Source organism: Balaenoptera ricei, chromosome 19, assembly GCF_028023285.1.
Source record: "Balaenoptera ricei isolate mBalRic1 chromosome 19, mBalRic1.hap2, whole genome shotgun sequence".
Classification (NCBI taxonomy): domain Eukaryota; kingdom Metazoa; phylum Chordata; class Mammalia; order Artiodactyla; family Balaenopteridae; genus Balaenoptera; species Balaenoptera ricei.
The window spans coordinates 57044345-57069336 of NC_082657.1; the positions used below are offsets into that span (position 1 = coordinate 57044345).

Genomic DNA, 24992 nt, shown 5'->3' on the forward strand with positions numbered 1-24992 from the left:
AGGTTTTCAGGAAAAGACTGCCGTGATTATTTCTAGAGCCCTAGTCAAATATGACATGGGGAAGAGAGGGTATCAAGGCTGGACAGTTCTTTTGATGTTTACTGCACGTGAAATGTTCTTCAGTGAACAGAATGGGTATACTGATGCTTCAGCCAGCCAGCCGTCTATTCACCCACCCATCCATTCATCCATCCGTCTGTTCACCCATCTGTCCATCAGTCCACCCATTCATCTGTCCATCCACCTATCCGTTTATCCATGTATCCATCCAATCATTCATTCATTCAACAAGTCAACCAAACTTTCATTTAACAAACATTTATCTGAGTTTTATGGACACAGTGTTGAATAAGTGAGACATGGTCCCGACCTCACAGGGCCCACAGGCTGGAAAGGAAGAAGAACAGTGAGACAAGCGATTACAGGGCAGTGTGATCTGTTTAATGAGGCGTCATCACCTGATGTGGTCAAGGGTGGCGAGGGGGAAGGCACCACTCAGACAGGCATTCCAGAGAATTGACATTTCAGGTGAGACCCGAAAGGTAAACAGTTCAGCAGGCATTGAGGGAGGGGGTGAAGGGAGAGCATTCCTCGTGGGTTGTACACACTGTGTGAAAGCCAGACTAAAACAAAGCAAGCCAGGTTATGCTAGGTTATGCTGCAGTGACAAGAAGCCCCGAATTCTAAGTGGCTTCAAACAGCAAAGGATTATTTCTCGCTTCTGCTGCGTGTCCATCATGGGTCTGCTGGGAGCACGCTCCATCTGCAGTGTTTCTGGTCAGCAGGGCAGGAGGAAGGGACCTACTCAGTCGTGCACTGGCTCGTCAAGGCTTCCACCGGAAGTGACACAAGTCCCATGGCTGTGCATTCCTACTGCGTGCCCGAAGGAGAGCTGGAGACGTTGGGGGAGGACACGGATGAGACCACAGCAAGTCTGGGTCTTGGTTTCCTCATCAGAAACAAGGCTGGAGAGGAAAAGGTTGGGTCAGAGTCAGGTCCTTACCCTGTGGTCCGTGGTGTGTTCTGAAACTGCTTGCACAATTGTGTGTGTGTGTTGGCGGGGGGAGGGGTTGTACACACGTGTACGTTACTTGGGTGCGAGTCCACAGCTTGTTTCAGGCTCTCAAAGGGTTTCAGGTTCCCATAAACCCCCAAAAGACCGAGTAGCCCTGGACTGGGTGATCCTTGAAATCCCTTTGAGCCGCTGAATCAAAGAGCCATTTGTTACAGTGGACGAACGCGGCCAAGGCCTCTGTCTTCCTCCAAAGTGCAGCGAGCCTGCAGCGGGAGAGGGGACTGTGGCCGCCTCCCCTCCCAGTGGAGGTGGAAGGAATGAGCCCGCGGGTGGACGGGAGACATTGGGTGTCTCTGCCTCCCAGGGAAGGTGACTCGGGAAGCTGGGTGGCGTCACCCTTCCCCGGCAGGCTTCTTGTGCTTTGCCTTGCCTGAAATTAATTCACTCAGCGGACTTTTTAACACCAGGCTCACTGCGGAGGCAGCAGTTAATCCCACTGGATCCTGCCTCCTTACCTAATCCTGTGGGCAGGACAGATAACCGGCAGGGGCCGTGGGGAGGGTAAGGGCTCTAAGAGCTGGGAAGCAGGGGAGGGATGGTGGGCCTGGCCAGGGCCTCAGGGAGGGCAAGGGGTTTCAAAAGCAGAGAAAAGTGGGCGGGTGCCCTCGAAGAACGGTGGACATGGGGGCGATGGTGTGGTCAGGGCAGGGCTGGGTCGGACTCTTGCGTGGGCCGCAGGGCCCTCCACCTGCTCTGAGACTCGATTTCCTCATCTGTGAGATGGGAGTTTGCACATACTCTCCCACATGAGCAAAGACTTGGAAAACTCAGGTTGTCCTGCCTGAAAGGTTAGGCTGAGAGGGGAGATGACAAAGGGCAGGTGAGATGGTGGTTGATGTCCTTGAAGAAATCCTCCTCCCCTCCAGACAGTGAGACGGCTGTGAAAGGCGGGACACACAGACCCAAGTGAGACCAGGACAAGGCTGGACCGGACACGGGGCAGGAGAGGAAATCTCTGGAGCCGTCCCTGCTCAGCAGCGAGCTGGGCACATTGACTGAGGTCTGGGCAGGGCCAGAAGCATCTGGTGTGTGAGCCCTGGGACCTGGCCAGGAGGGCTCACAGTGTAACTGGGAGAAGCTGTGGCTCTGGGAGCTGGCTGGCTCCTTCTGGAGAGACAGCTGCAGGGAAAAACGGATCCGGTGGGGCCGTGGAGATCCATCAGGACTCTAAGACGCACGCAGCAGAGATGGGCTCAGGCTGTGGCAAGCAGGAAGGGAAATATACTAGAAGGATGGCGGGAGCCTGGAGAGCAGGCTTAGAAAGTAGACTGGAGCTGAGGCCGGTGGGGGGACCGTGTCCCAGCCCAGTAGCCATCTTTAAAGGAAGACACAGCCCTTGCCTCATGATGAATTGTGACCCCCCCCCCCCACCCGCCATCTTGACATCACTTGCTCGAGACCCGAAGTCCCGGGCAGGAGCTTCTGATTGCCCAGTCAGATCACCTGCTCACACATGGCCAAGGGAGGGGCCAGGAGGCCCATTTAAAGATCTTTAGTCCCCTGCTGGCCTAGGCCTAGGTTAGGGTTCTGGGCTTTCATTGCCGTGGCCCGGGTTCAATCCCTGGTCAGGGAGCTGAGATCCTGCAAGCCGCATGGCATGCCCCCCCCCCCCCCCCCAAAAAAAAAGATCTTTTACAAGGACTCACACTGGAGAGGCCCCAGAATGGGAAAGGCTGGGCCTGGTTGTGGGGAAGACTGGTCTGTGTTGGACTGGATTGCCGAGGCAGAGAAAGGAGTCACCATCCACCACTTATTACCATTGCCCTCCTGTTTCTTTCATTGTTTGTGTTCATTCGTTCTTGTGCAACCAGCCCTGATGGTACTGGCCATGCTAATCAGAGTGAGGGATTTGGAAATGAGACCCTGCCCTCAGGGAGTTTACAGTCCTCTCGTTCATTCATTTGTTCATTCCTTCAGCAGGTCTCTCTTGGGCACCTCATGCCCCAGGCCCTGGGGATACAGTGATGGTCACACAGGGGTGACACACGGGTCACTCGTGTTGGCAGGGCAGCATGGTGGGTTGGCCAGTGGGCACAGAAGAGGGAGAACGTGGGTCTCCTTCCCCCGCTCCTTCTCCACCTCCCTCTCCTCTGCTCTCTCCTCTCTCTTCCTTTTTGTCTTCACTCGGTCTTTCAGTCCGGCCAGTGACACCTTGTGGGGACTGTCTGGGCCCCCCGTGGACCCTCAGAACCAATGCAGTGATCCATGTCAGCACTAAATGAACCTGGCCATACCTCCTGTATTCATTTCCTACTGCTACCATGGCAGATTACCACAAAAACAACACAAATTTGTTATCTGACCATTGTGAAGGTCCGAATCCAACACGGGTCCCACTGGGCTAAAATCAAGGTATGCACAGGGCTGGTTCCTTCTGAAACTCTAGGGAAGAATCCACTTCCTTGCCATTTCCAGCTTCTAGAGGCCGCCTGCATCCCTGGGCTCATGGCCACATCATTCCAACCTCTACTTCCTTCTCTGACTCTCTGACCTCCTGCCTCTCTATTATATAGACCCTTGTGATGACATTGGCTCACCCAGAGAATCCAGAATAATCTCCCCATCTCGGGGTTCTTAACTTAATGACATCTGCAAAGTCCCTTTGCACCTAAAGTAACACATTCCCAGGGTATTAGGACATGGACAGTCTTTGGAGGCCCCTCATTCAACCTACCACTCCTCCCCTCTCTCTGGCTACCTCGGTGTGTTAAAAAGCAGAGAAATGGTTGTGGACCAGAAGCATGCTGCAGCCAGCTCATACTGGCTTGTACCAGCTCCCAAGAGCCGATCGGGGTCATCTCTTCTCAGCTCTGGGCCAGGGACGGCCCCTGGTAGCGTGGAATCAGCCAAGTGCCATCATTCACGGAAGTCCGTCCACACACGCTGCGATCGGGGCTTTTTATCCAGGAGGGCCTGTTGTTACGCGTTTATCAGCACACCACTGCTGGACCCCTGCTGTTGGTAGTGTTTGCACATGCCGGGCGCTGCGCTGAGTAAGCATTTTACATGGATTATCTCGTCATTTGGTATCTTTGCACCGCTACTCCTGAGTGTGGGATGTATTTTGTCACCCTCATGAACAAGAATTGTCATGAGACCACAGCTAGGTCAGCACTGACAGGAGGTGACCCAGGCATGGACCCTCCAGAGGGGGGGGGCTTCTGGTCCCGTGGTGGACTCCCCTTCAGCCTCTGCTGCCCCTGTCAGGTGTCACGGGCTCTGCCTCATCAGGGAACTTGCTCCAGGTCGCGCTGCTAGACCATGGCAGAACGGGGGCTTGAACCCGGCTCTGCTGGAGACTCAGCTGCTGCAGATGTTCCTGCATCACATGGAGGGTGTCCCCCAGCCTGCTCCCCACTCGGGGCAGAAAGGCAAACTCACCTTGCCTCCAGGTGCTGGAGTGGATCTGTTCAGGGTTTGGAATGAGTCTCCGAGCTTCGCCCACGGGAGCCTGATTCCCGGCTGCACAGGCCACTGAACTGGTTCATTTGTTCCGGCCCAGAGATTTGCCCAAACTCTGCCCTGGGCGAGCTGCTGATGCTTCGTCGATGACTTGGCGGGAGTCGGGGGAGGTAATCTGCAAGACCTGGATCTCCTTGAATGAGGGTGACCCCAAGTTGCACACGCTGTGCGTGCTTGCGTGCGTGCAAGCGTGCGTGTGCATGCACGTGTACACCTGTGTGGCTCAGGAAAAGAAGATGGGCATTCCTGCTTGGGGCGAGGCTCTGGCCTTGTCAGAGCCCCTTGCCCATCAGGGTCTCGGCGACTTGAAACAGGGAGCTGCGGGGTCAGGCAGGGAACAGACGCTGCATTTCTGCCTTGCGGGTGGCCAGCAGCAAACTCGAAACGCCATCACACTGTGGTTTCAGCATGAGTCAGACCGCCGGGTTCAGGCCGTGCCCCACTCCTGCTGCCTGTGAGCCCGTGGGAGAGTTTAACCTCCCGAGCCTCAGTTTCCTCGTCTGTACCACGGGGAGAACGACGCCGACAGTGCCAGCTTCCCAGCACTGACGTACGAGGACTGGATGCGCCGGTCCACGCGTGGGGCTTGGTGCTCCGTCTGGTGCCTGTCAGACGTGCCATAAATACTGCTTTTGCCGTCAGCAAATCTGCTAGAACCGGGGCTGAGAGCGGCGTGAGGCTGAGCGGCCCGAAGCCTCTGAAGTGGTGTGGTGTGGATCAGGGAAGGCCTGGCTCCCTGCACGGTGCTTTGTGATGTAGTTCTGCCCGAGCTCAAGGCTGGGTGCTCTCTACCACGGCTTTCTGCAGTTGGCAGGAGGTGCAGTGGTTAAACCCGCAGGCTTGGAAGCCAGGCTCTGGGTTTAAATGCGGTCAGTTGACGTGGGAGCTCGGGATCTCAGTTTTTCCCTTTGTGAAATAGACGCAGTGTTGCCCACCTCGTAGGGCTGTCGTGAGGGCTGATGACGGATTACGTGGATAACAGAGGCCCGGTGCCTGGAGCAGGGCTTGGCGAGCTCCCAGGCAGCTCCATTATCATCATCATCTCCCTACACGCCTCCTCCCCACTCATCCTGGCCCCTTCTCTGATCCCGGATGAATTGAGATATGTGTACAGTTAAAGCTCTTCCAGCCACCAGTGTCTACCCAGCAGAATAAGTGCCCAGTGGCAGCAAAGTCTATTTCAGACAAGTCCCCCAGGTGACCACTTCCAGTTTGGTTTTTTTTTACACACAAGGGGTTCAGCTTGGTGCATCCCTCAGAAGGCTCTGCAGGGTCACAGGGCAGAGCCTGCAGGACAGAGCAGGCTGGGGCTCTCATGCTGGCCTGTAAAATGCTCTGAAATGCTGCAAGCCAGTGACTTGACCTTGCTGTCTTGTTCTTCTCGTTGCAGGCTGCCAACAGCTACCTGCGAGACCAGTGGTTCCATTCTCTGCAGTGGAAGGTAAGTCCTGACTCGCTTGCTTGTTGGAGGAGCTGGTCTGCCACCCAGAGACGTGAGGGCAGAGGTCTCCTGCCTTCTAGGAGGCTCAGCCCAGGAGCTTTGCTCCACTGTGTGGAAGCCCCCCACCTCCCTCTTGGATGGTTGATACCTTTCCCCCTTGCGATGGTGAAACTGTGCTCCTGCCCGCTTGGCCCTTGACTTTGCCCAGGAGCTTTATCGTGTGGTGCCTGCTTCCGAAAAGATCAAAGAACTGCTTGATCTCAGAACAGGGGCTCATCTGAGGGGCTCGGGCAGGCAGCACTTGAGGGGCTCAAGGTGATGGGTTGAAAGTAACTTCCGAAGGCGCCAGCAGAGGTAAATTTATCAGAGATGCAGAAGCCCAACCGTATTTCCAGAGGCTTCACTTCCTTTGGCCTAATTTCCCAGTTCTAGCTCTGCATAGGATGGTCCCCGGCCTTCTAATACACACGGTGAATTAGCTCCCGACTGGTCACGTTCAAGACCCAGGGGCCAGATTTATTAGAAGGGTCCTCCCAGCCCCCTGAGGAGTCCACGTTCTGCTCCGTGGCTCAGGACCCTCGCACCCTGCCCCCCCCCCCCCCCCCCCCCCCCGTCTCTCCTGCCTTCTGACCTTTTAGTTTAGAACAAGGCGTGACAGGCCTGCGGGCTCGCAGAGCCAGCAGGGTATGGCTAGGATGACCGGTGCCTGTCCTGAGCTGTCATCTTTACTGTAGTCTGGAGCGCGGTGGGGGCCGACCAGCTGGCCCTGGACAGAGTTTGAGACCATGTGCCATGTTGGGATGACCGAAGGGACACTTAGAATTCTTCTCGTGCCTCTGGAGGGGCTCTCGTCACAGCTGGGCGGAGGGCAGAAATACAACCCCGGAAAATTACATTCCTGGTCCCAAAGAGGGCCACTCCCCTCCTTTCCCCGACAGCTGCAGGTCCTCTCCTTTGTGCCAGTGTGGCCATCTCAGAGGCTGAACGCGAGTCTCCAAGTTGGGGCCGCAAAGGGAAAGGACTAGCATTTACTGAGCACCTACTATGTGCCTGGAACATGAGGCTGGCCCATCACGCCTGTTTCACCCTTGCGGCAGCCTCGTAAAGCAGCTTGTTATCATTGCTCCCATTTTTTGTACAGGGAAGGCGAGGCCAGACCGGAGCCCAACTCCCATAGCTGGTAAGGGCCTGGGGCAGTGTTCAGGCCCAGGTCTTTGCCATTCCTGGGGGTTTCTGGACGCAGGCAGAAGGCCCCGGGTGACAGCTAAGCAGGCAAATGGCACATGCCTGCTCGGAGTCTGCACGTGCTGCTGAGAGCTTGATTTCTGCAGGGACATCGTCCCTAAGGCCTGGCTCTCTGCAGCCAGGTGTGTCCCGGGGCAGGCAGGACATACATCAGGACCTGCCAGGGGCCACCTGGGAGGTGAATGCCAGAGCAGTCGAGAGGGAGGGAGGAATAGAGGCATGGTGCATTGGTGGTCCTGCAGGAAGAGGCCACTTCTCTGCCAGAGACAGTGGTTACTTAGAGACTTCCCTCTTCTGTTCTTCATGTGTGTTTTCCTTGTGAGTCCTCAGTAAGTGATTGCTTTGCTTTTTCTTAGCTCAGGGTGGGGCAGGAAGTACTTGGAGACGTAGCGCCTACTGGACAGGTTGGGGAAACGCCTCTTTGAAAAGGTGGCCGAGATCAGTGTCAAGGAAGAGGTGGTCTTTAGTGGATTCCACAGAGCTCTGCTTTCCTCCTTGCCCTGGTCCACATTTTCTTCAACCATTTTCTGGAATCTCTGGGAACACCTAAAAGGCAGTGCTTGTGAAATGTGTGAATATTATGCAGCTACAAGGGATGACTAAGGTGGTGGGCATAGAAAGCCAAATTTCGGGAGACAGTGACAGCCAGAAGGATGATTTAAGAGTGACAAGCTTGAAATGTACAAATGCAGACGTCAAGGATTGCATGTGGGGTTCAGACAGTTGATTGAGCAAGTACAGAACTGGGGATCCCTGGGCTTCTAGCAGTTCTCATAAAGACCTGGATATCTGCACTCAATTTTGGGGGTGTTTGGTTTGTTTATGGTTGTTAAATCTAATCAGTTGAATTTTTAAAAGGAAAAGAAAGCAAGCATCCAGGAAACTGAGATCAGGATATCAAGGAATCAGCAAGTGCTCAGCAGTGAGTGGCCCTTTTGCCAGGTGATGGATGGTGACCTTTGGTCTCACTGTTTCGATATTTGCTTGTGTCTTAGGCATGTGTAAGATGCTGGCAGTTTTTCCCTTTGGACAACCCCCCCCCCCCATAATTTAGGTATGCTGCCACCAGGTGGCAGTGATATTTCAGTATCAGCAACCTGATTTCATTTCCGTGGCTCTTTGCCACTCGGTTTTGTTGAGGTTGGAGGGAGGTGTGCTCTCCTTCCTTGTAAAATGGCAAAGAAACATAAGGTGTTTTTGAGGTACTGCCTGCTGGTGAAATGAGTGGAGACCCAGATTCGAATCCTGGTTCTATAGGTGACTCATCTTGTGGTCTGCATAGATTCTAGCAAGTGTTCATTGATCCGTATGTGGTTACTGAGTACCTACAATATACAAGGCACGGCCAGGGGCTTTCCTGTTCATTGTCATTCAGCAAATGACAAGGCTCAGAGAGGTCTAGTTACTTGCCCATAGTCACACAGTGGATTTCAGTACAGATTCGTGGAGCTGCCCTTTCTCCTGCTTGATCCAGCTGTTCCTGATCCTGAGCTTGGCCTCTTCAGCCCACTCGGGATGTGTCCTGCTTCTCCTGCCTGATACAGCCACTCTCTCCTCTGTATTTACCGCCAACCATCTGGGTTTTTTTCTTTTTCTTTCCTTTTCTTTTCTCTATCTTTAACTAAAAGGGGGAAGAAAAAAAATCAATAGAACATCAAAATTAAGGACTTTAGAAATCCCACAACCTCAGCTTGAGTTTTTAAATTTTCTAAATGTTGCGTTTATCACTTTTTCTCCTGTACCAACGTATACGTCCCTGTTGTAGCTGCAGTGCACATAGAGAATACTTTTTCTATTTGTAAAGAATGTTAGCTCTTAAATGCTGCGTTCCTGTTGCTTTATCGAGTTTTTACCCGGTTATACTGACACCTCCAGGGCATTCTCCACAGGTGTGATATTGCCTCCAAGGGGGTCGAAATTGGTATTTTGGGGCTTAAAAAACCTTAAGTTATTCCAGTGGTGTGTGGCCTTCCTAGTTCAACCTACTCAACAAAATCTTATTGTCTAGAATTTAGTTTCACAGGGATCAGGGCAAATTGGTGGGGGGCCGGGGGCGGATATCTTAAAAGGCTCCTTAGGGGAATGATAATGGAAAAAAACCTTGCCAAGCACCGCTCTAGAATCTACCTCAAGCTGTGATGTGGAACAAGGCGGAGTCTGAGTAACACACCTGTGTGATGCCCGTCTCCATCCTGGGGGTCCCGTTGCTCTCGTGGCCTCAGCTCAGCTCCGTGCGTCCGCAGGCCGTCACAGCGCGTCGGGAGCGTGTCCCCCCCCCCCCCCCCCCCCCCGCGCTGGGCTCTGTATTTTGAGCGTCATCTCAGCTCACTGAATGGTCTGTTGTTGACGTTTGCATGTGAGGGAATCGGAGTCACTTGCCCAAGGTCCCAAGGCCCCCAGAGGGGACAGGGGTTTGACCCACAACATCCTGGCCCCCGGACCCCCTTTCCCTACCTCTCCCTCTGTCCGGGCATCTCTGCCCTTCCTCCCGGACTCCCGCCCTTGGGCAGCACCGGTCAGAGAGGTGCAGGGAAGGCCTGGGGCCCGGAGGAGGACGACAGGAAGGGGGTGGGACCGCAGCGCCAGCCCCTCCCAGGACGCGCTGGGGCCGAGCACGCTGTCCTCAGGGCTCTCTGGGGAGGCCAGGCCTGTTTGGTTTGGGTGGCTTGGCCCCTGAGGCCAATTCCTGGGGGGAGGGAGGCATAAACAGTTGTACTGAGTTAATGAGGCCTCATTTCTGACTCAGATGCACCTTGGAAGCCACGTCCTGTGGAGACAGGCCTGCCCGTGTGTGTCAGGCTGTGAAGGGACAGGCCTGTGTGGGTGTACGAGGCCAGAAGGGGACAGGCCTGGTTTGTGTGGCAGAGCCAGAGTGCACTGCAGGACGTGAGGGTCCAGTGTGTGTTTATAACGCTGTGAGGACGCTGGCCTGTTTCTAGGTTCAAGCCGAGAGGCCCAGGTGCTCACAGCTGTGAGGGACAGGCCCGTCTGGGCGCACAAGGGCCTGGACCACAGGCCCTGAGTACCTGGCTGGGAAGAGACACGTGCATAAGGTGCCCCCGAAGGAGCCCCGAAAAAGCCAGGTACCAAAAAGCGCCCGCTTTGTGTAGCCGCCGCTTCTGGTGCCTCCAGCTCGGAAAAAGGCCTTCTCCCTTCCTGAGAGGGGTTCCTCGGCCCTTGCACAGAAGTCTGGAAAACCAAGATGATTTTCTCCCTGGGGGAAGCTGGGTCACCATCGACAGCCCCGGGGGCCGACCGAGCGCTGGGGCGGGGAGCAGACTGTGTGAGACCAGAAGCTGCCTGTTTTCCTTGGGAAAATCCCGGCCCAGGTTCGCATCCTCTCTGGCCTGCTGCCCCGGCCACGCTGCCGCCCTCTCCCCGAGTCCCCAGGCAGGGTTTCCCAAGCCCCTGGGGCATCCACAGCGACGTGGTCACCCCATCCTCTGTAGAGAGTAGGAGGGTGGGGAAGAACGTGGGATCTGTGTGTGTGTGTGAGCGCGAGGGGCTGACTGTGTTATGGGTGCATTGGGTGTGGGGTGTGTTTATTTGGGCCTCAGTTTTCTCCTCTGTGAAATGGGGAAATCGCTAACTAACACCTCGCCCACTGGGTCAGTGTGAAGAAGGGCTGCCCTCCCAGGGCTGTGGGAGCTTCATCCCATGCGCCCTTATCAGAGCAGCCAGCGGGTGGGAGTGGGCACCCAGCCCCTGCAGTGCCCCCGCGGCGTGTCTGTAAGATCCGAGGGGGTGGACAGTCTGTCCTCGGAGGGCCCTGCCTGGCGCAGGCTGTGGGGCGCTCCTACCGCCAGGCCTGCAGTAGCGGTTCTGCAAGGTCTTTGCTACCCCGTCTCATGGATGAGGGGACGGCCATTGCCAAGGGTGGCTGCTCCCAATGGTGTCACAATCTAGCTTCCACATCGGGCCCTGGGCTGAGCCCCAACCAGGGTCCCCGGTGCATAGGTGAGGAACTGGAGGTGCAGGGCGTGGGGCTGGGAGCCTGGCTCCTCTCTCCCATCGGGTCGCCCTCTTGGGAAGGCTGGACCATCACCACCAGTCCCATGCAGGGAGAGAGGCCCCGCTGGTGCTGAGATTCCTGGGGGAAGCTGGGTCAGAGGGACAGAAGGCGCTTGAGCTGATGCCCCTCCCCTGAGGGGAAGCTGGGCAGGGGAAGGGTGGGACCCTCCAGTGGATGCTGTCACCCTCAACTCTGACCTTCCTCCTGGACCCTCCTCCCTCTCCCTCTTGGGCACAGTAGTCCGAGGCCTTTACTCTCCGGGGAAGAGCCACTTCTAGTCCCACAGCCATGGCCCCTGGACTCCCCCCTCTGCCGACTGCAGATCCCCCTGAGCACGCATCCCCTAGCACACGTGCCCGAGGCTAAATCCAGCCCTGCCTCAGCACAGAGCGGCAGGTGGCCTCACCACCCTCCACGGGATGCTCCTCCTGTGCTGAGCAGATAGATGCCAGCACCTTGCTCACCACCCCGCTGAATCCCCGCAACCCTGCGGAGGGGACGCGTCCTCCTGCTTCCCCATTTCACAGATGTGGAGACAGAGGCCGAGAGGTGAACTGCTTGCTCAAGGGCCCTATTAAGTGACAGAGCTGGGGTCTGAACACAAGTTTGATTCCAGAACCTGGGATCGTAACCACTGGGAACGTGGCTCCCACTGCACACGTGTGTGTGCACACACATATGCAGACACGCATGCGCACCAGACAGTTCCTCCCTCACACCTGGGGGCTTGTGCTCCTGACTGTCCCCATCGCCTCTCTGTCCTCGTGCCTTGCGTGTCGGGGGCTGTGGTATTTTTGTCTCGTGAAGCATTTCATGAGAGCTTTACATTTTTCTCTGAGTCTCACAGACGTCCCCATGAGGATTATGTGAATTAACCTCTGACTTGGCAATCCCCTGCTTCTTGTGGGAAGGGCCGAGCGCCCTGCCCGCCCTGCGTGGCACACGGCACATGGCAGACCACCTGGGCCTGGGCCCCGGAGGGTCAAGGTCAGGACCAGCCACTTACACATCTGCCCGAACACACCGTGTCACCCGTGTCCCCAGATTTGAGCATCGAGGCTGTGTTACCTGACCTAGCCTTGCTCCTGGCCCCCCTTGGCTCTGGGCCACACGCTCCCATGTGGCTCCTGCTGGGCTCACGGTGTCTAGAGGGAAGACAGTGACCCCTGTTTCACCTCCTGCCATTTCCACACAGCCCATCCCTCCTGCCCCACTCCCCTCTTTCTCTGCCCTTTTTACCACGATCATGAAAACGCCTTTACAACCACATTCGAGGGCAGAGACCGCTCTGCTCCTGCCGGTAACCACCTGAGGGCGGATTTTACTCCTGCAAATGCCCTTCCAGCTTTCGTCCACCTTTGCACGGACCTTTTGGCAGCTGTGGCCAGGTGCGCAGACGGTCCTGCCAGCATAATGCTGCAGCTTAAACGTTTCAGCATATGTCCATCACATCTGTAGAGAGGCTGTGGCATAATTGACCAAAGGACCTGCTTTTGGGCATTTACACTGTTCCCGTTTTTCTCAGTTATAGATAATGTAGTCATGACTGTCACCTATAGCCAAGCTTTTGCTTCTTTTGAACTACTTTTTAGGGCAGGTTTCCAGAACACTGGTTACCAGGCAGAGAGTAGGGGTATTTTTGTGTGTGTGACTCTTTTTGCATACTGCCAATTTGCTCCCGAAAGAAAAATTTCTGTAATGCCTAAGGGGAGAGCTCTGGGCCACGCTGCCTGGGTTCAAATCCTGGCTCTACCGCCCACGGGCTCTGTGACCCTGGACTAGCTGCTTTCCTCTGTGGGCCTCTTTTTCCTCCTGAATAAAGTGGGGGTCATGATAAGACCAAGCTTATTAGGTTCCTGTGAGAGTTAAATGGGTTAGTAGCAGTAAAGAACTTAGAACGGCACCTGCCATGTGAATAAGTATTGGATCAATGTTAATTGTTCTTCTTTAGCGATCAAGGCCTCTTTCCCTTTGTGTAGAAAGGTTCCAAAGGACAGGGCTCTGGAAGAAAGGGGGCACATGCATAGCACGCGTGCTACCAACCCCCAGTGAGCCCCATGACAGGCATCACTAATCAATCACTGCACTCTTTTCCCCCTGAGGCAGAACTCTTCTCCACATAGTACCTGTTGGTCAACCTGAGTTGACAGAGGGTGCGAAAGCTTCCCACCACACCCACTTTAGTGACCTCCTGGACCTGTGGAATTTGAGTATCACTGGGAATCCACGTCCAGCCCTGTCAGTTCTGGCCTGTGTCTCCTTGGGGCTTTTTCTCGGGAGCCTTTGCTGAGCTGCCTATTCTCCGCTGCCTGGGAAGGTCATGAGTGTCAGCCGTCCTGCCTCTGAGCAGGAAGGTAAATCAGGGAAGCAGGGCAAGGAGGGCAGGAGTTGCCCTCGGTCCTTTTACAGGCCCGGCCACAGGTCTGCTTCCTCCAGGTCGAAAAGGCAGGAATTCCATCCAGATTAATTTCTGGCACTTGGTCAAAGAGGGCTTTGTGACTTCCTAAGAGGGATCAGAGGGATTCCACAGAGAACCGTGAAAGGAGGGGCTCTCCCCACGAGGCAGGGGCCCATCGCAGTCCAAGACTCCTGGGGGGCCCTCAGCGGGAGGTGCAGCTGGCGGCAGAGCCAAGCCCCGGAGAGCAGAGGCCCTCACAGAGGTGAGTCCAGCCAGGCCACTTCTCCTGCACCTGTGGTCAGCGGAACTCGAGGGAGGCCACGGGGCCCAGGCTGCCAGGCCCCCGGCGAGGGCCACAGTCCAGTCTCCAGCGACTCCCAGCCACAGCTCACGGCCCTCGGTGGGTCATCGGGGACCCTGGAACTAATAACAAGGGGAGCTTCAGGGATTGAAACTAACAAGCGGCAGAGGGCAGGACGGCCTGGGGAGGAGAGCTCACGCTCCCGTGGGCTTTCTTTACAGCAAACGGAGAGAACAGTTACTAGGTACCTACTAGCTTCAGGAGCTGTGCTGGGGGCTCTGATGTGTGCTCTCTTGCAGTCTTCTCAAAGTCAGGCCCATCTTGAAGGAGGAGCCGAGAGGGCAAAGGGGCTTGTCCATAGCTAGAACCAGGCAGAGCTGGGATTTGAACCCGGGGTGGTGGGTCTCCGAGCCCAACCCCCTTATTCTGGTGGGAGGAGGCGCCACCTCAGGCCTGGAGAGGGTGCGGGCGTGGGCGGCATAGCCCCATGTCTGAGCCCACAGAGGCTGGGAAGCCCGAGATGGGCGTTAAGCCCTTGCAGTAGTCTCCACTTTCCCCAACCAGAGCTCTCTTTGGAATAGACATGGGGCACTTTGGTCTGTTTTGCTGTTGTTGTTTTGATAAATTTATTTATTTATTTTTGGCTGCGTTGGGTCTTCTTTGCTGCACATGGGCTTTCTCTAGTTGCGGTGAGCGGGGGCTACTCTTAGTTGCGGTGCGCGGGCTTCTCATTGCCGTGGCTCCTCTTGTTGTGGAGCAGGGGCTCTAGGTGCACGGGCTTTGGTAATTGTGGCACGTGGGCTTGGTAGTTGTGGCTCGCGGGCTCAGTAGTTGTGGCTCGCGGGCTCTAGAGCGCAGGCTCAGCAGTTGTGGCTCACGGGCTTAGCTGCTCCGCGGCATGTGGGATCTTCCTGGACCAGGGCTCGAACCCGTGTCCCCTGCATTGGCAGGCAGATTCTTAACCACTGTGCCACCAGGGAAGTCCTTTGGTCTGTTTTTTAAATAAACTTTTCATTAAGGGATAACATACATATAGAAAAGTGCATAGATCAAAAGAGTGCTGCTGGATGAATTCTCACAGAATCAACCTGTGTAACCACGCAGATCAAGACACAGAGCATGACCACCTCCCTGGCCGCACCCCCCCAAGGCCCTCCAATCCCTGCCAACTGCCCCCGCAGCACAGGAAACCACTCTCCTGCCTTCTAGCAGCACAGATTAGTCTCGCACAAACCTGAACTTCATGTAAATGGAATCGTACAGGCTGAACTCTTCTGTGCCTGGCTCCTTTGGCTCAAAATTATGTTTATAAGATTTATCTATGCAATATATAATATCCTGTGTCGCGGTAATTTATTCATTTGCTTTGCTCCATAGCATTCTGCTAAATGAATATAGACTATTAATTTGTTCATTCTGTTAATGGACAGATACTTCCAGGTTGGGGCTATTATGAATAGAACCATTATAAACATGTCTCTTGGTGAACATATGTTTACAGCCTTTTGAGCACAGGCCGTAGGGCAAGCAGAGGGTCCCCTTTGGTGGATGCCGCCCAACAGTTTTCCAAAGTGGTCCAAACCAATTTATATACCTCCCAGTGGTATACAAGAGTACTAAGGTGGGACATTTAAAATTGCATTTATTAAGATTTTCTTTTAATAGTGAAAAGGACAAAGAAAACTAAAAAAATTTCCCACTGTCCATAAACCTCTGTTAACACTTTTTAAGTTTAAAAAAAAATGGAGCTATAATTGAGACATAACAAAATGCACACATTTATCTGTTGGGTCTGGTGAGTTTTGACTGTTGTAGTCACCTGAATCACCACCACCCAGGTTCCTGTCACCCAGGACAATTCCCTCCTGCCCTCTTTTCCAGCCAATCCCTCACTCCCCATATATCCGCTGTTAGCATCTAAGACCAATGAGTTTATGCCTGTACTCGGTAATTCTAAAATCTATAGAAAGGTGTAAAATGCATAGTCCCTCCTCCCTCAACTCCATATTCCCAAAGGCAGTCCTGTTCGTCTCATGGGGCCCTTCAGAAGGTTTTATGAAAATTCCTTTTAAAACACCACACGGGTTTTATTATCCACACTGGGTGTTCCTTGGTCCTTTACCCTTTAATTACGTATCGTGGTTGAGCTCATACATGAGCTCATACAGCACATTCAGATCTACTTCATTTCTTTTTATGGTTTTGTAGTATTTCATTCAGACAAGGGTCAAGCCAGGTGGGACTTTAGATCTTTCAGTTTTTACTGTTGAGAAGCTGAGTTTCTGCGAGAAAGAACAGGCATTGCTGAGTGCCCGCCATCCACCGGCCAGAGGCGGTGAGAGGCACCTTGTACCTAACTAATCCTCACCCCTTTGGATCCCTCTAACCATCCCACTCAAAAGGTCAAGAACATGGAGCCCAGGGTCCCCAGGTGGAATGACCTGTCCGGGCCTCAGGGCAGGAAGCAGGGGAGCTGGGTTTGCACCACGTCCCTGGGACCCCAGGCCTTTCCCTGCCCCCTGCTGCCCCAGCACCGGGCTTGGAGACATCAGACACCCCAGTGCCCCCTGGGGTGCATGACGGCCTTCCCTGGGCCTCAGGAGTGACGCGTGACAGCCGACTCTCCAAACAGTCAGGAAAGAAGGGCATTTGTGGGTTGTTTTTCTTTCCCAGACGAGGAGGGGGACCAGGGCTTCAGCGTGTCATCCCACGCACCCTTTGACGGGGCTGATGAGTCACCGCACCACACAAGGAAGTTTTCCACGTAAACGTTTTGCGGGTGAACTTGTTTTCTGCCCTTTAAGGCAAAATTTTTTTTTCTTCCTTTCTCTTTCTTCAAATAAGTCTTTAAAACATAAATGGGAGGCAGTGTCTTGACCAGGAAGACCTTCTGTTCTACAGGAGTCTGCAGGTCCCTTCCGCAGCTGGGTGGTGGACAGCAGGCCCCCCGAGCCGAGGATGCTGGGCAGCTCTCGGGGGGCCACGTGGGGGGCGGGGCCGGCCTCGGAGGGGAGGGTGGCCTGCCGTTCTGGGTTTGCCTCCAAGGCTCCTGCCCGCCTGTTGGCTCAGAGACGAGGCCAGACAGAGCCTCCGAAAAGAGCAGTGCCTGTCCCCACAGAGGGATTAGGTCCTCACCTCTCCCGGCAATCAGAAAATACCCAGCAGGCAGCCAACTCTCTGGATGGAAAGGGGTTTGGGAGAGAGGCTAACTGATCGGGAGACAAGGGCAGAAGTCCCATGGCCTTTGTCCCTCTGAGACCCCAAGGATGGTTTTGCAGAAGGCTCTGAAATGGACAGAGAGCCCGCCCCTGTCCAGGGTGCTAAAGCCACCCGAATGGAGCCTGCTGACCTTGGCGGCAGGAGGCCACGGTGGTTTGTGTCCGGTGGGAGCTGGAGAAACAGTGGGGACCAAGCAGATGCGTGGGTAAGACCCTTTGGCAGAGTGGGCCGAATCTGCCCTCTGGGCTGGAACAGACGTCCAAGAGCGTGTGGACCCTGAAAAGCGCCCCCAGGAGATCAAGGGCCAGCTCAACAATGGCCGAAGGTGGCGAACTGGAGCAGACCGTTGGCATCTGTTGACTCTCGAAGGCTTTGTCAGCATCTGCGTTGAACTTTCCATCAGGGATGGTCTTTATTTCCTCAGAGGCCTCTGTCACGATGGACCCCGGGGGTTCTGAACTGTAGCTCAGTGGTTCTCAAAGCCTGGAAACTTACTAGGAATGCAGATCTTATGTCTTATAAACTGGAAAGTGGGGGAGGAGAGTGTAGCAAGGTGTGTTTTCCATGCCCTCCAAGTGATTCTGATACACAGCACAGTCGGAGAGCCACTGCAGTAGCTTGAAGAAAGGGGAAAGTTGAGACTTCCCTGGTGGTCCAGTGGTAAAGAATCCGCCTTCCAATGAGGGGGGACGTGGGTTCGATCCCTGGTCGGGAAACTAAGATCCCACGTGCCGCGGAGCAACTAAGCCCGCGCGCCTCAACTAGAGAGCCCGCGTGCCACAAACTACAGAGCCTACGTGCCCTGGAGCCCGTGCACCACAACTAGAGAGAGAAAACCCGCACGCCACAACTAGAGAGAAGCTCGTGCGCCACAATGAAGAGCCCGCGCGCTGCAGCGAAAGACCCCGCATGCCGCAACTAAGACCCAACGCGGCCAAAAAGAAATAAACAAATAAATAAAATTTTTAAAAAAAGAAGAAGAAAGGGGAAAGAGCAGCAGACGTTTGCTGAGTGCTGACTGTTTTCCAGCCACTTCATCTGCTGCCCTATTTTAGTCTATACAGAGTCCCTGGGAGGTAGGATTGCATACCCATTTTGCAGACCAGAAAACTGACTCTCAGAGTAAATAACATTCCCCTGTATCTGAGCCAGAATTCAGACCCGGGCCTGAGCCTCCTCTGTGTCCCTTAGGCCCTGTTGCTGGGTCCCTCTCGGCTTGCGATCAAGCAGGAAGGGCTCTTGGATTGCTCTGCCAGCCTCTCCTCCACTTGTGCGGGCAACTCAGACTTGACTGCCGTGAATGGCCCCCGGGTCCCACCCCTGGACTCTGTCTTGACCATGCCCTGGGCCTGTCTGAGGGGCCTTCCTCAGCAAGGAAGGAACAGCCCCTGGTGCATCCTGCCTCCCCACAAGACCCCCGCTTGGGAAGGCAGGGGTACGCCCCACGCTGATTCAAGCACACCCTCATTGCCTGCCTGGGCACGCCCATTGACGATCCGCTGCGGATGAATTAATTAGGAAACTGGATCCTTTTCCAGGGTGCTCATAAATTAAGGCTGCTTGTGGCAGGAGCCATGGCTCCAGCCCAGAGGCGGCAGCCCGACAAGGACTAGAGGCTTCCCACACAAAGAGGTGAACGGATCGGATGCCTTTGAAGTGCTTCGAGCACTAGATAAAGTTGTTAGTCAAATAAACAGCGGAGGCCCCTGTTGAGATGCTACCGTCCGAAGCCGAAGCCGAGCGGGAGAACTCCTTATTTGGGGTAGAGGTTTCCCTTTATCGGACCCAAGGGCAACAGCCCGGTGCTGTCCTCTGCCCTTCAGCGCAGCCAAACTCGCTCGGGCCGGCCTCTCCCACACGGCAGAGGAAAAGCAGCCTCTGGTACCGTATTTGCATTTTTTAATTTATTTGGTGAGTTGCTAGCGATCGGGGCTGTTTCCTCAGAAAACAGCCTTTCCTGTTATTGATTAACAAGTGGCCCCCACTGTGGTCTTCAGGACGTGGTTCAGTTCTGCACGGGATCCCAGCACCACTAACGTCATTGGCAAAATCATTACAGGAAAATAATCAGATCTTCTTAAACATTCTGTTAAAGGTGGGGTCTCACCCACACCTTGGGTCAAGTTTACAATTAAGGAGAATCAGGACACGTCTCTGAGTATGTGAGAGCCTGGGGTGGGTGGGTGGCTTTGATCTTGGGAACCGTGGAGGTACGTGTTGGACCAAGGGGGCCGCCTCAGGGCAGGCAGTGGCCCCTGGAGAAGAGCTCTTTGACGCAGAGTGCCTGGTAAGGGACCCGGCTGTCTGGTCAGGGATGCGCCAGTCACTGATGTATAGCAGTCACAGCGCCTGATGGCTGCTGCCAGAAAGACCTCCCAGAGGATTTGCACAGAAGGCTGAGGTCAGGCGAGAGGACGCCTGTTGGCTTGATTTTTCATTTTCTAAGTGTATATGCTACCTTTGCCCAGTGATATTTGAGGTGGCTTATAAAAACACACAGCATGGGAAAATCTATACTGATTGACATGGGGCCACTTCCAGGCGTTAAGAGAGAAAAAGCAAGATGCAGAGATCCACGTATAATGTGATGCCCTTTTCGTAAAACAAAACAACAAAAGCTGAGGACCAAAGAAAATCTCTCTATATATTTGCATTTGATTAACGTATGGCCGTGGAGGAATATCTGAATTGATATGTACGGGGGTTGACAGACTATCGGGCTCACTGCCTGTTTTTGTAAATAAGAGGTTTGGGGGCACCCAGCCCCACCCATTTGTGCTACAACAGCAGAGTGTGGCCAGAAAATCCTGTAATATTTATTACCTGACCCTTTTACAGAAAATGTTTGCCAACCATATAGTTTGTTTTTAGCATGGATTCTGGGGTGGGGGAGACGCAGTGGGGGGCAGAGGTGAGGTTAAAAAACAAGCCAACAGGAACTGCCCTGGTGGCGCAGTGGTTAAGAATCCGCCTGCCAGTGCAGGGGACATGGGTTTGAGCCCTGCTCTGGGAAGATTCCCACATGCCACGGAGCAACTAAGGCCGTGTACCACAGCTGCTGAGCCTGCGCTCTAGAGCCCATGAGCCACAACTACTGAGCCCACGTGCCACAACTACTGAAGCCCGTGCGCCCAGAGCCTGTGCTCTGCACCAGGCGAAGCCACTGCAATGAGAAGCCCTCGCACCGCAACGAAGAGTAGCCCCCGCTCGCCGCAACTAGAGAAAGCTCACGCACAGCAACAAAGACCCAACGCAGCCAAAAATAAATAAATTAAAAACAAACAAACAAAAAAGCCAACACGTACGATATGGGCTAAATTTATGTACACTTTTATGGCAGGGTTACACATGTGCACAGAAGGAGAATCCGTGGAACGATGGTCACCAGCATACAGATGTGCAGGCGCTGAGCCCACACCTTGAGCTCTTGCACGCTTTATTACTCCCTTCCCTGACACCGTTCTGTACTATTCTAGTTTTCCAGTGAACACGTATCATTTCAAAAACGAAGTAATCCTGGGAATTCCCTGGCTGTCCCGTGGTTAGGACTCTGAGCTTCCACTGCATGGGGCACGGGTTTGATCCCTGGTCGGGGAACTAAGTTCCCGCAAGCTGCGTGATGTAGCCAAAAAACAAAAACAAAAACGAGGTAATCTACTAGAACACTGAAAAGTCAAGAAGAGTAGGATGTCAGATACTCTCCAGCTCCTTCTAAGATGTGGGATTCTGACCAATTTAAGAATTCTGTAGAAGGGACAATACCACCTCTATGATCCCAATTTCTGAAATCTTTGGCGATTTTTCTCTTTATTTATTTTAAATTAAATGTATAATACACGGCTATGGCTTCCTGCAACAGTTTGAAACATTTCAGATAAAGCTGAAGCTCTTCCTCAGCCCCCTCATATGTGCAGCATGGTCATGTAATATATACGTACACGTGTGTGTGTGTGTTTGCTTCTACGCTTAACATGGTTCATGTGGGTGGAATCCATGGCAGGTCTGTTGGCTTGCCTTTGTTCCTTTTAACTGCTGTCTGTTGTGATACTGCATGCGGCTGTAGTTTGTTCAGGCATTTCCCTATCGATGGACATTTAGGGGTTTCTAGTCACCTTTATTTTTTCTCAGCAGTTAACTGTCTTTAATCGATGTCTTTAATCGATGTCCTACTGACTGAGTAGCTACCATTTATTGAGCAGCTATAAGATTCAGCATGAAATATCACATTTAATCTTGTGAACAGCTGCAAGAGGCAGATGCGACTATTATCCCCATTTTACAGATGAGGAAACTAAGGTTCAGAGAGGTGATATGATTTGCCTGAGGCTGCACAGCTTATTAGCAGCAGAAGTCCGAATGCAGAGGGGCGCCACTCTGCACACACCTGAGGGCCACAGCAGGGTCGTGACTGAGCCTCTGAGCACCCCAGGAGTTGACGGGGGTGGAGGCATGTGAGCAAAGGCGGTGAGGGTGTAGCACCAGGTGTGCTGAGAAGGACTGGGGAGCCCCCGGCCTCCCTAGAGGGCTGTGACCAGGCCGGAAGTTGCGTGCAGCCCCGCCCTGGGCACTGCCCATTCCCCAGCCCCTGGGGTTAGGCCACGTGGAGACAGGAGAGCATTTCCAGAAGCTGAGAGCAGGTCCAGGGCTGTACCTATGTACGCAGCTCACCGTCTCTTCGTTGACCGTGACTCGGGACAATGAGGTGACCCTGAGGAGGGGTCCTGGTTCAGACAGCCGCTTTGTCCCGGAGCAGGTTACTGTTGGGGTCTCGCATCTGTACAGTGTGCAGGGGTCACATCTGCCACCTTAGACTGGACCACCAGCGCTGACCTCTGGCTGCAGGCTCAAGTCACCTGGAGATTTAAGCGTTCAGTTCTGCGGCGTTAAGTACATTCACACTGTACAGCCACCTCCACCATCCTTCTCTGGAACTTTTTCATCTTGCAAAACTGAAACTCCGTCCCTGTTAAACACTAACTCCCCCTTTCCCCTCCCCCAGCTCCTGGCAACCCGCATTCTACGTTCTGTCTACTTTCTGTCTCTATGAATCTGACGACTCTAGGTATACCCTCCTGTGAACGGAACCTACAGTGTTTGTCTTTTTGTGACTGGCTTATTATTTCACTTGCATAATGTGCTCAAGGTTCATCCATGTTGTAGCATGTGTCAGAATTCCCTTCCTTTTCATGGCTGAATAATCCATTGTATCCATAGCCAACATTTGTTTATCCATTCATCTGTCGATGGACACTTGAGTTGCCTCCACCTTTTGGCAATTGTGAATAATGTTGTTGTGCCCATTGGTGTTCAGATATACTTTAAAGTACACCAGTGCCCAAAGAACCAGATGCCTCGGCTCCACCCTGCCCACAACAGCCGCCGCATGAGATTGGCCTGGGGTTGGACTCTGTTGTTGGAATGTTGTTAAGCCTCCCAAATGGTTCTTATGCGTAGCCAGGATTGAGAACCCTGAAACAGTTGTTCTGGGATGAGTTTAGCTCAGTGCTCGGCTGTAGGAAACCCTGGGCTGTCAGCTGGCGTAATGGGGGTTGCCAACCATTGGCAGATGTGTAACCCTGATAAAAGGAAAGAGAAATGCTGGAGAGGGTGTGGAGAAAAGGGAACCTTCCTACGCTGTTGGTGGAAACGTAAATTGGTACAGCCAGTATGGAGAACAGTATGGGGGTTCCTCAAAAAACTAAAAATAGAACCACCAATGATCCAGCAATCCCACTCCAGGGCAAATATCCGGAAAAGACGAAAACTCTAATTCGAAAAAATACATGCACCCCAATGTTCACAGCAGCACTGTTTACAATAGCCGAGACAAGGAAGCAACCTCAACGTCCATTGACAGAGGAATGGATAAAGAAGATGTGATACATATATACAATGGAATATCACTCAGCCGTAAAAACGAATGAAATAATGTCACTTGCAGCAACATGGATGGACCTAGAGATCATCATAGTAAGTGAAGTAAGTCAGACAGGGAAAGACAGATATCATATGATATTACTTATATGTGGAATCTTTAAAAAAAAGATACAAATAAACTTATTTACAAAACAGAAACAGACTCACAGACATATGGTTACCACAGGGAAAGGGGCGGGGAGGATAAATTGGGAATTTATTTATGGGATTAACATATACACACTACTATATAAAAAATAAATAAACAAGGACCTACTGTATAGCACAGGGAAGTATATTCAATATCTTGTAATAACCTATAATGGAAAAGAATCTGGAAATATATTTATATATATATATATATATATACATATATATATATATGTATATATATATATATAACTGAATCACTTTGCTATACACCTGAAACATTCTAAATCAACTATACTTCAATTTAAAAAAAAAAAAAAGGAAAGCGGGCACTGTTTGCTCTGAGCCAGAGCCCACCTCATGACTCTTTGCCGAGGACCCTAAGCCAGCCCTGCGCTGACGTCCTCCTGAATCCTCCTTGGAATCCCCTCTGCAGCTTCTCTGGGTGTCCAGGCGGCTCCTCGTGACATTAGTGACGGTGCAGGCGCCTAGGTGTGCAGGCAGCACAGGACCAGGGGCTTCTGCGCTCAGGTGATCGGCTGGGGGCAGGCGTCAAGGGTGGACGCCAGCTTTTCCAACCCCGAGGGAGCAAGAGGGAGACAGGAGGTCAGGTCTTCCCCAGCAAGAGAAAACCTAACCGATTCCAAGCCGAGGGTAAGCTGGAAGAGGCCGCTGAGAGAAGGGGCCCCGGCTGCCACCTCCATAAAATTAAAGGATGGGAAGGGTCAGCTCGAAGGGCTGAAGCCAGGCTCCCTGGGGTCTGCCTTGCTTTGCTGCTTACCAGCTGTGTGAGTTTCCCATAACAAAGTACCACAAACTGGGTGGCTGAAAGCAACAGAAATGTAACCGCTCACAGTTCTGGGGCCAGAGGTCCAAAATCAAGGTGTTGTCAGGGCCATGCTCCCTCCAGAGACTCTGAGGGAGGTTCCCTCCCTGCCTCTTGCAGCTTCTGGTGGCTGCTACACTCCTTGGCGTCCCTTGGCTGGTAGAGGCGTTGCTTCAGTCTCTGCCTCCACCTTCACCTAGCTTCTGTCCCTGTGTATGTGTGTGTCTTCCCCTGGCCTTTTTATAAGGACCCACCCTAATCCAGCATGACCTCACCTTCACTTGATGACATCGGTAAAGACCTATTTCCAAATAAGGTCACATCCACAGATAACCAGGGGTTATAGGACTTGGACATACCATTTTGGGGGACATAGCTCACAACACCAGCTGTGTGACCGCAGGCAAGGTATCACTCCCTCACTGCCCCCTTCTCTGTATCATGGGGACAGAGCAAGCATGCCTCCTAGGGAGGAGCAGACGAGGCACCTGGGGTTGGGTTCAGGAGCATCTCTCTTATCTGGAAGCTACTGGAAAGTGCAGACTCCCAGGCCCCATCCAGCTCTGCCGAGTTAGAATCTGCCTTTTAACAAGCTCCCCCTGCAGGTAGTTCCTGCGTTTGCAGTGGGCTGGGAGGGTTAAAGGGTTTGGTGTAGTAGCTGACAACAGTGGAAGCACTTCATACATGTTGGCCGTTGTTTCTTTCTTTCTTTTTTTTTTTAAAGAACAGGTGTCTTTTTTTTTTTTAATTTATTTATTTTTGGCTGTGCTGGGTCTTCGTTGCTGCACACAGGCTTTCTCTAGTTGTGGCGAGCGGGGGCTGCTCTTCGTTGCAGTGCGCAGGCTTCTCACTGTGGTGGCTTCTCTTGTTGTGGAGCACAGGCTCTAGGTGCGCGGGCTCAGTAGCTGCGGCTCGCAGGCTCAGTAGTTGTGGTGCACGGGCTTAGT

The 24992-nt window shown here is 53.4% G+C and overlaps 1 protein-coding gene across 1 annotated transcript in view; it reads left to right on the plus strand.

Moving 5' to 3' along the window:
* CMIP (c-Maf inducing protein) overlaps positions 1 to 24992 on the plus strand; it is a 236668-nt gene that overhangs the window by 153455 nt on the left and 58221 nt on the right. Inside the window, exon 3 of the mRNA XM_059904977.1 lies at positions 5928 to 5978. Within this exon, the coding sequence (XP_059760960.1) occupies positions 5928 to 5978 (51 nt within the window). The remainder of the gene's footprint in view (positions 1 to 5927; positions 5979 to 24992) is intronic.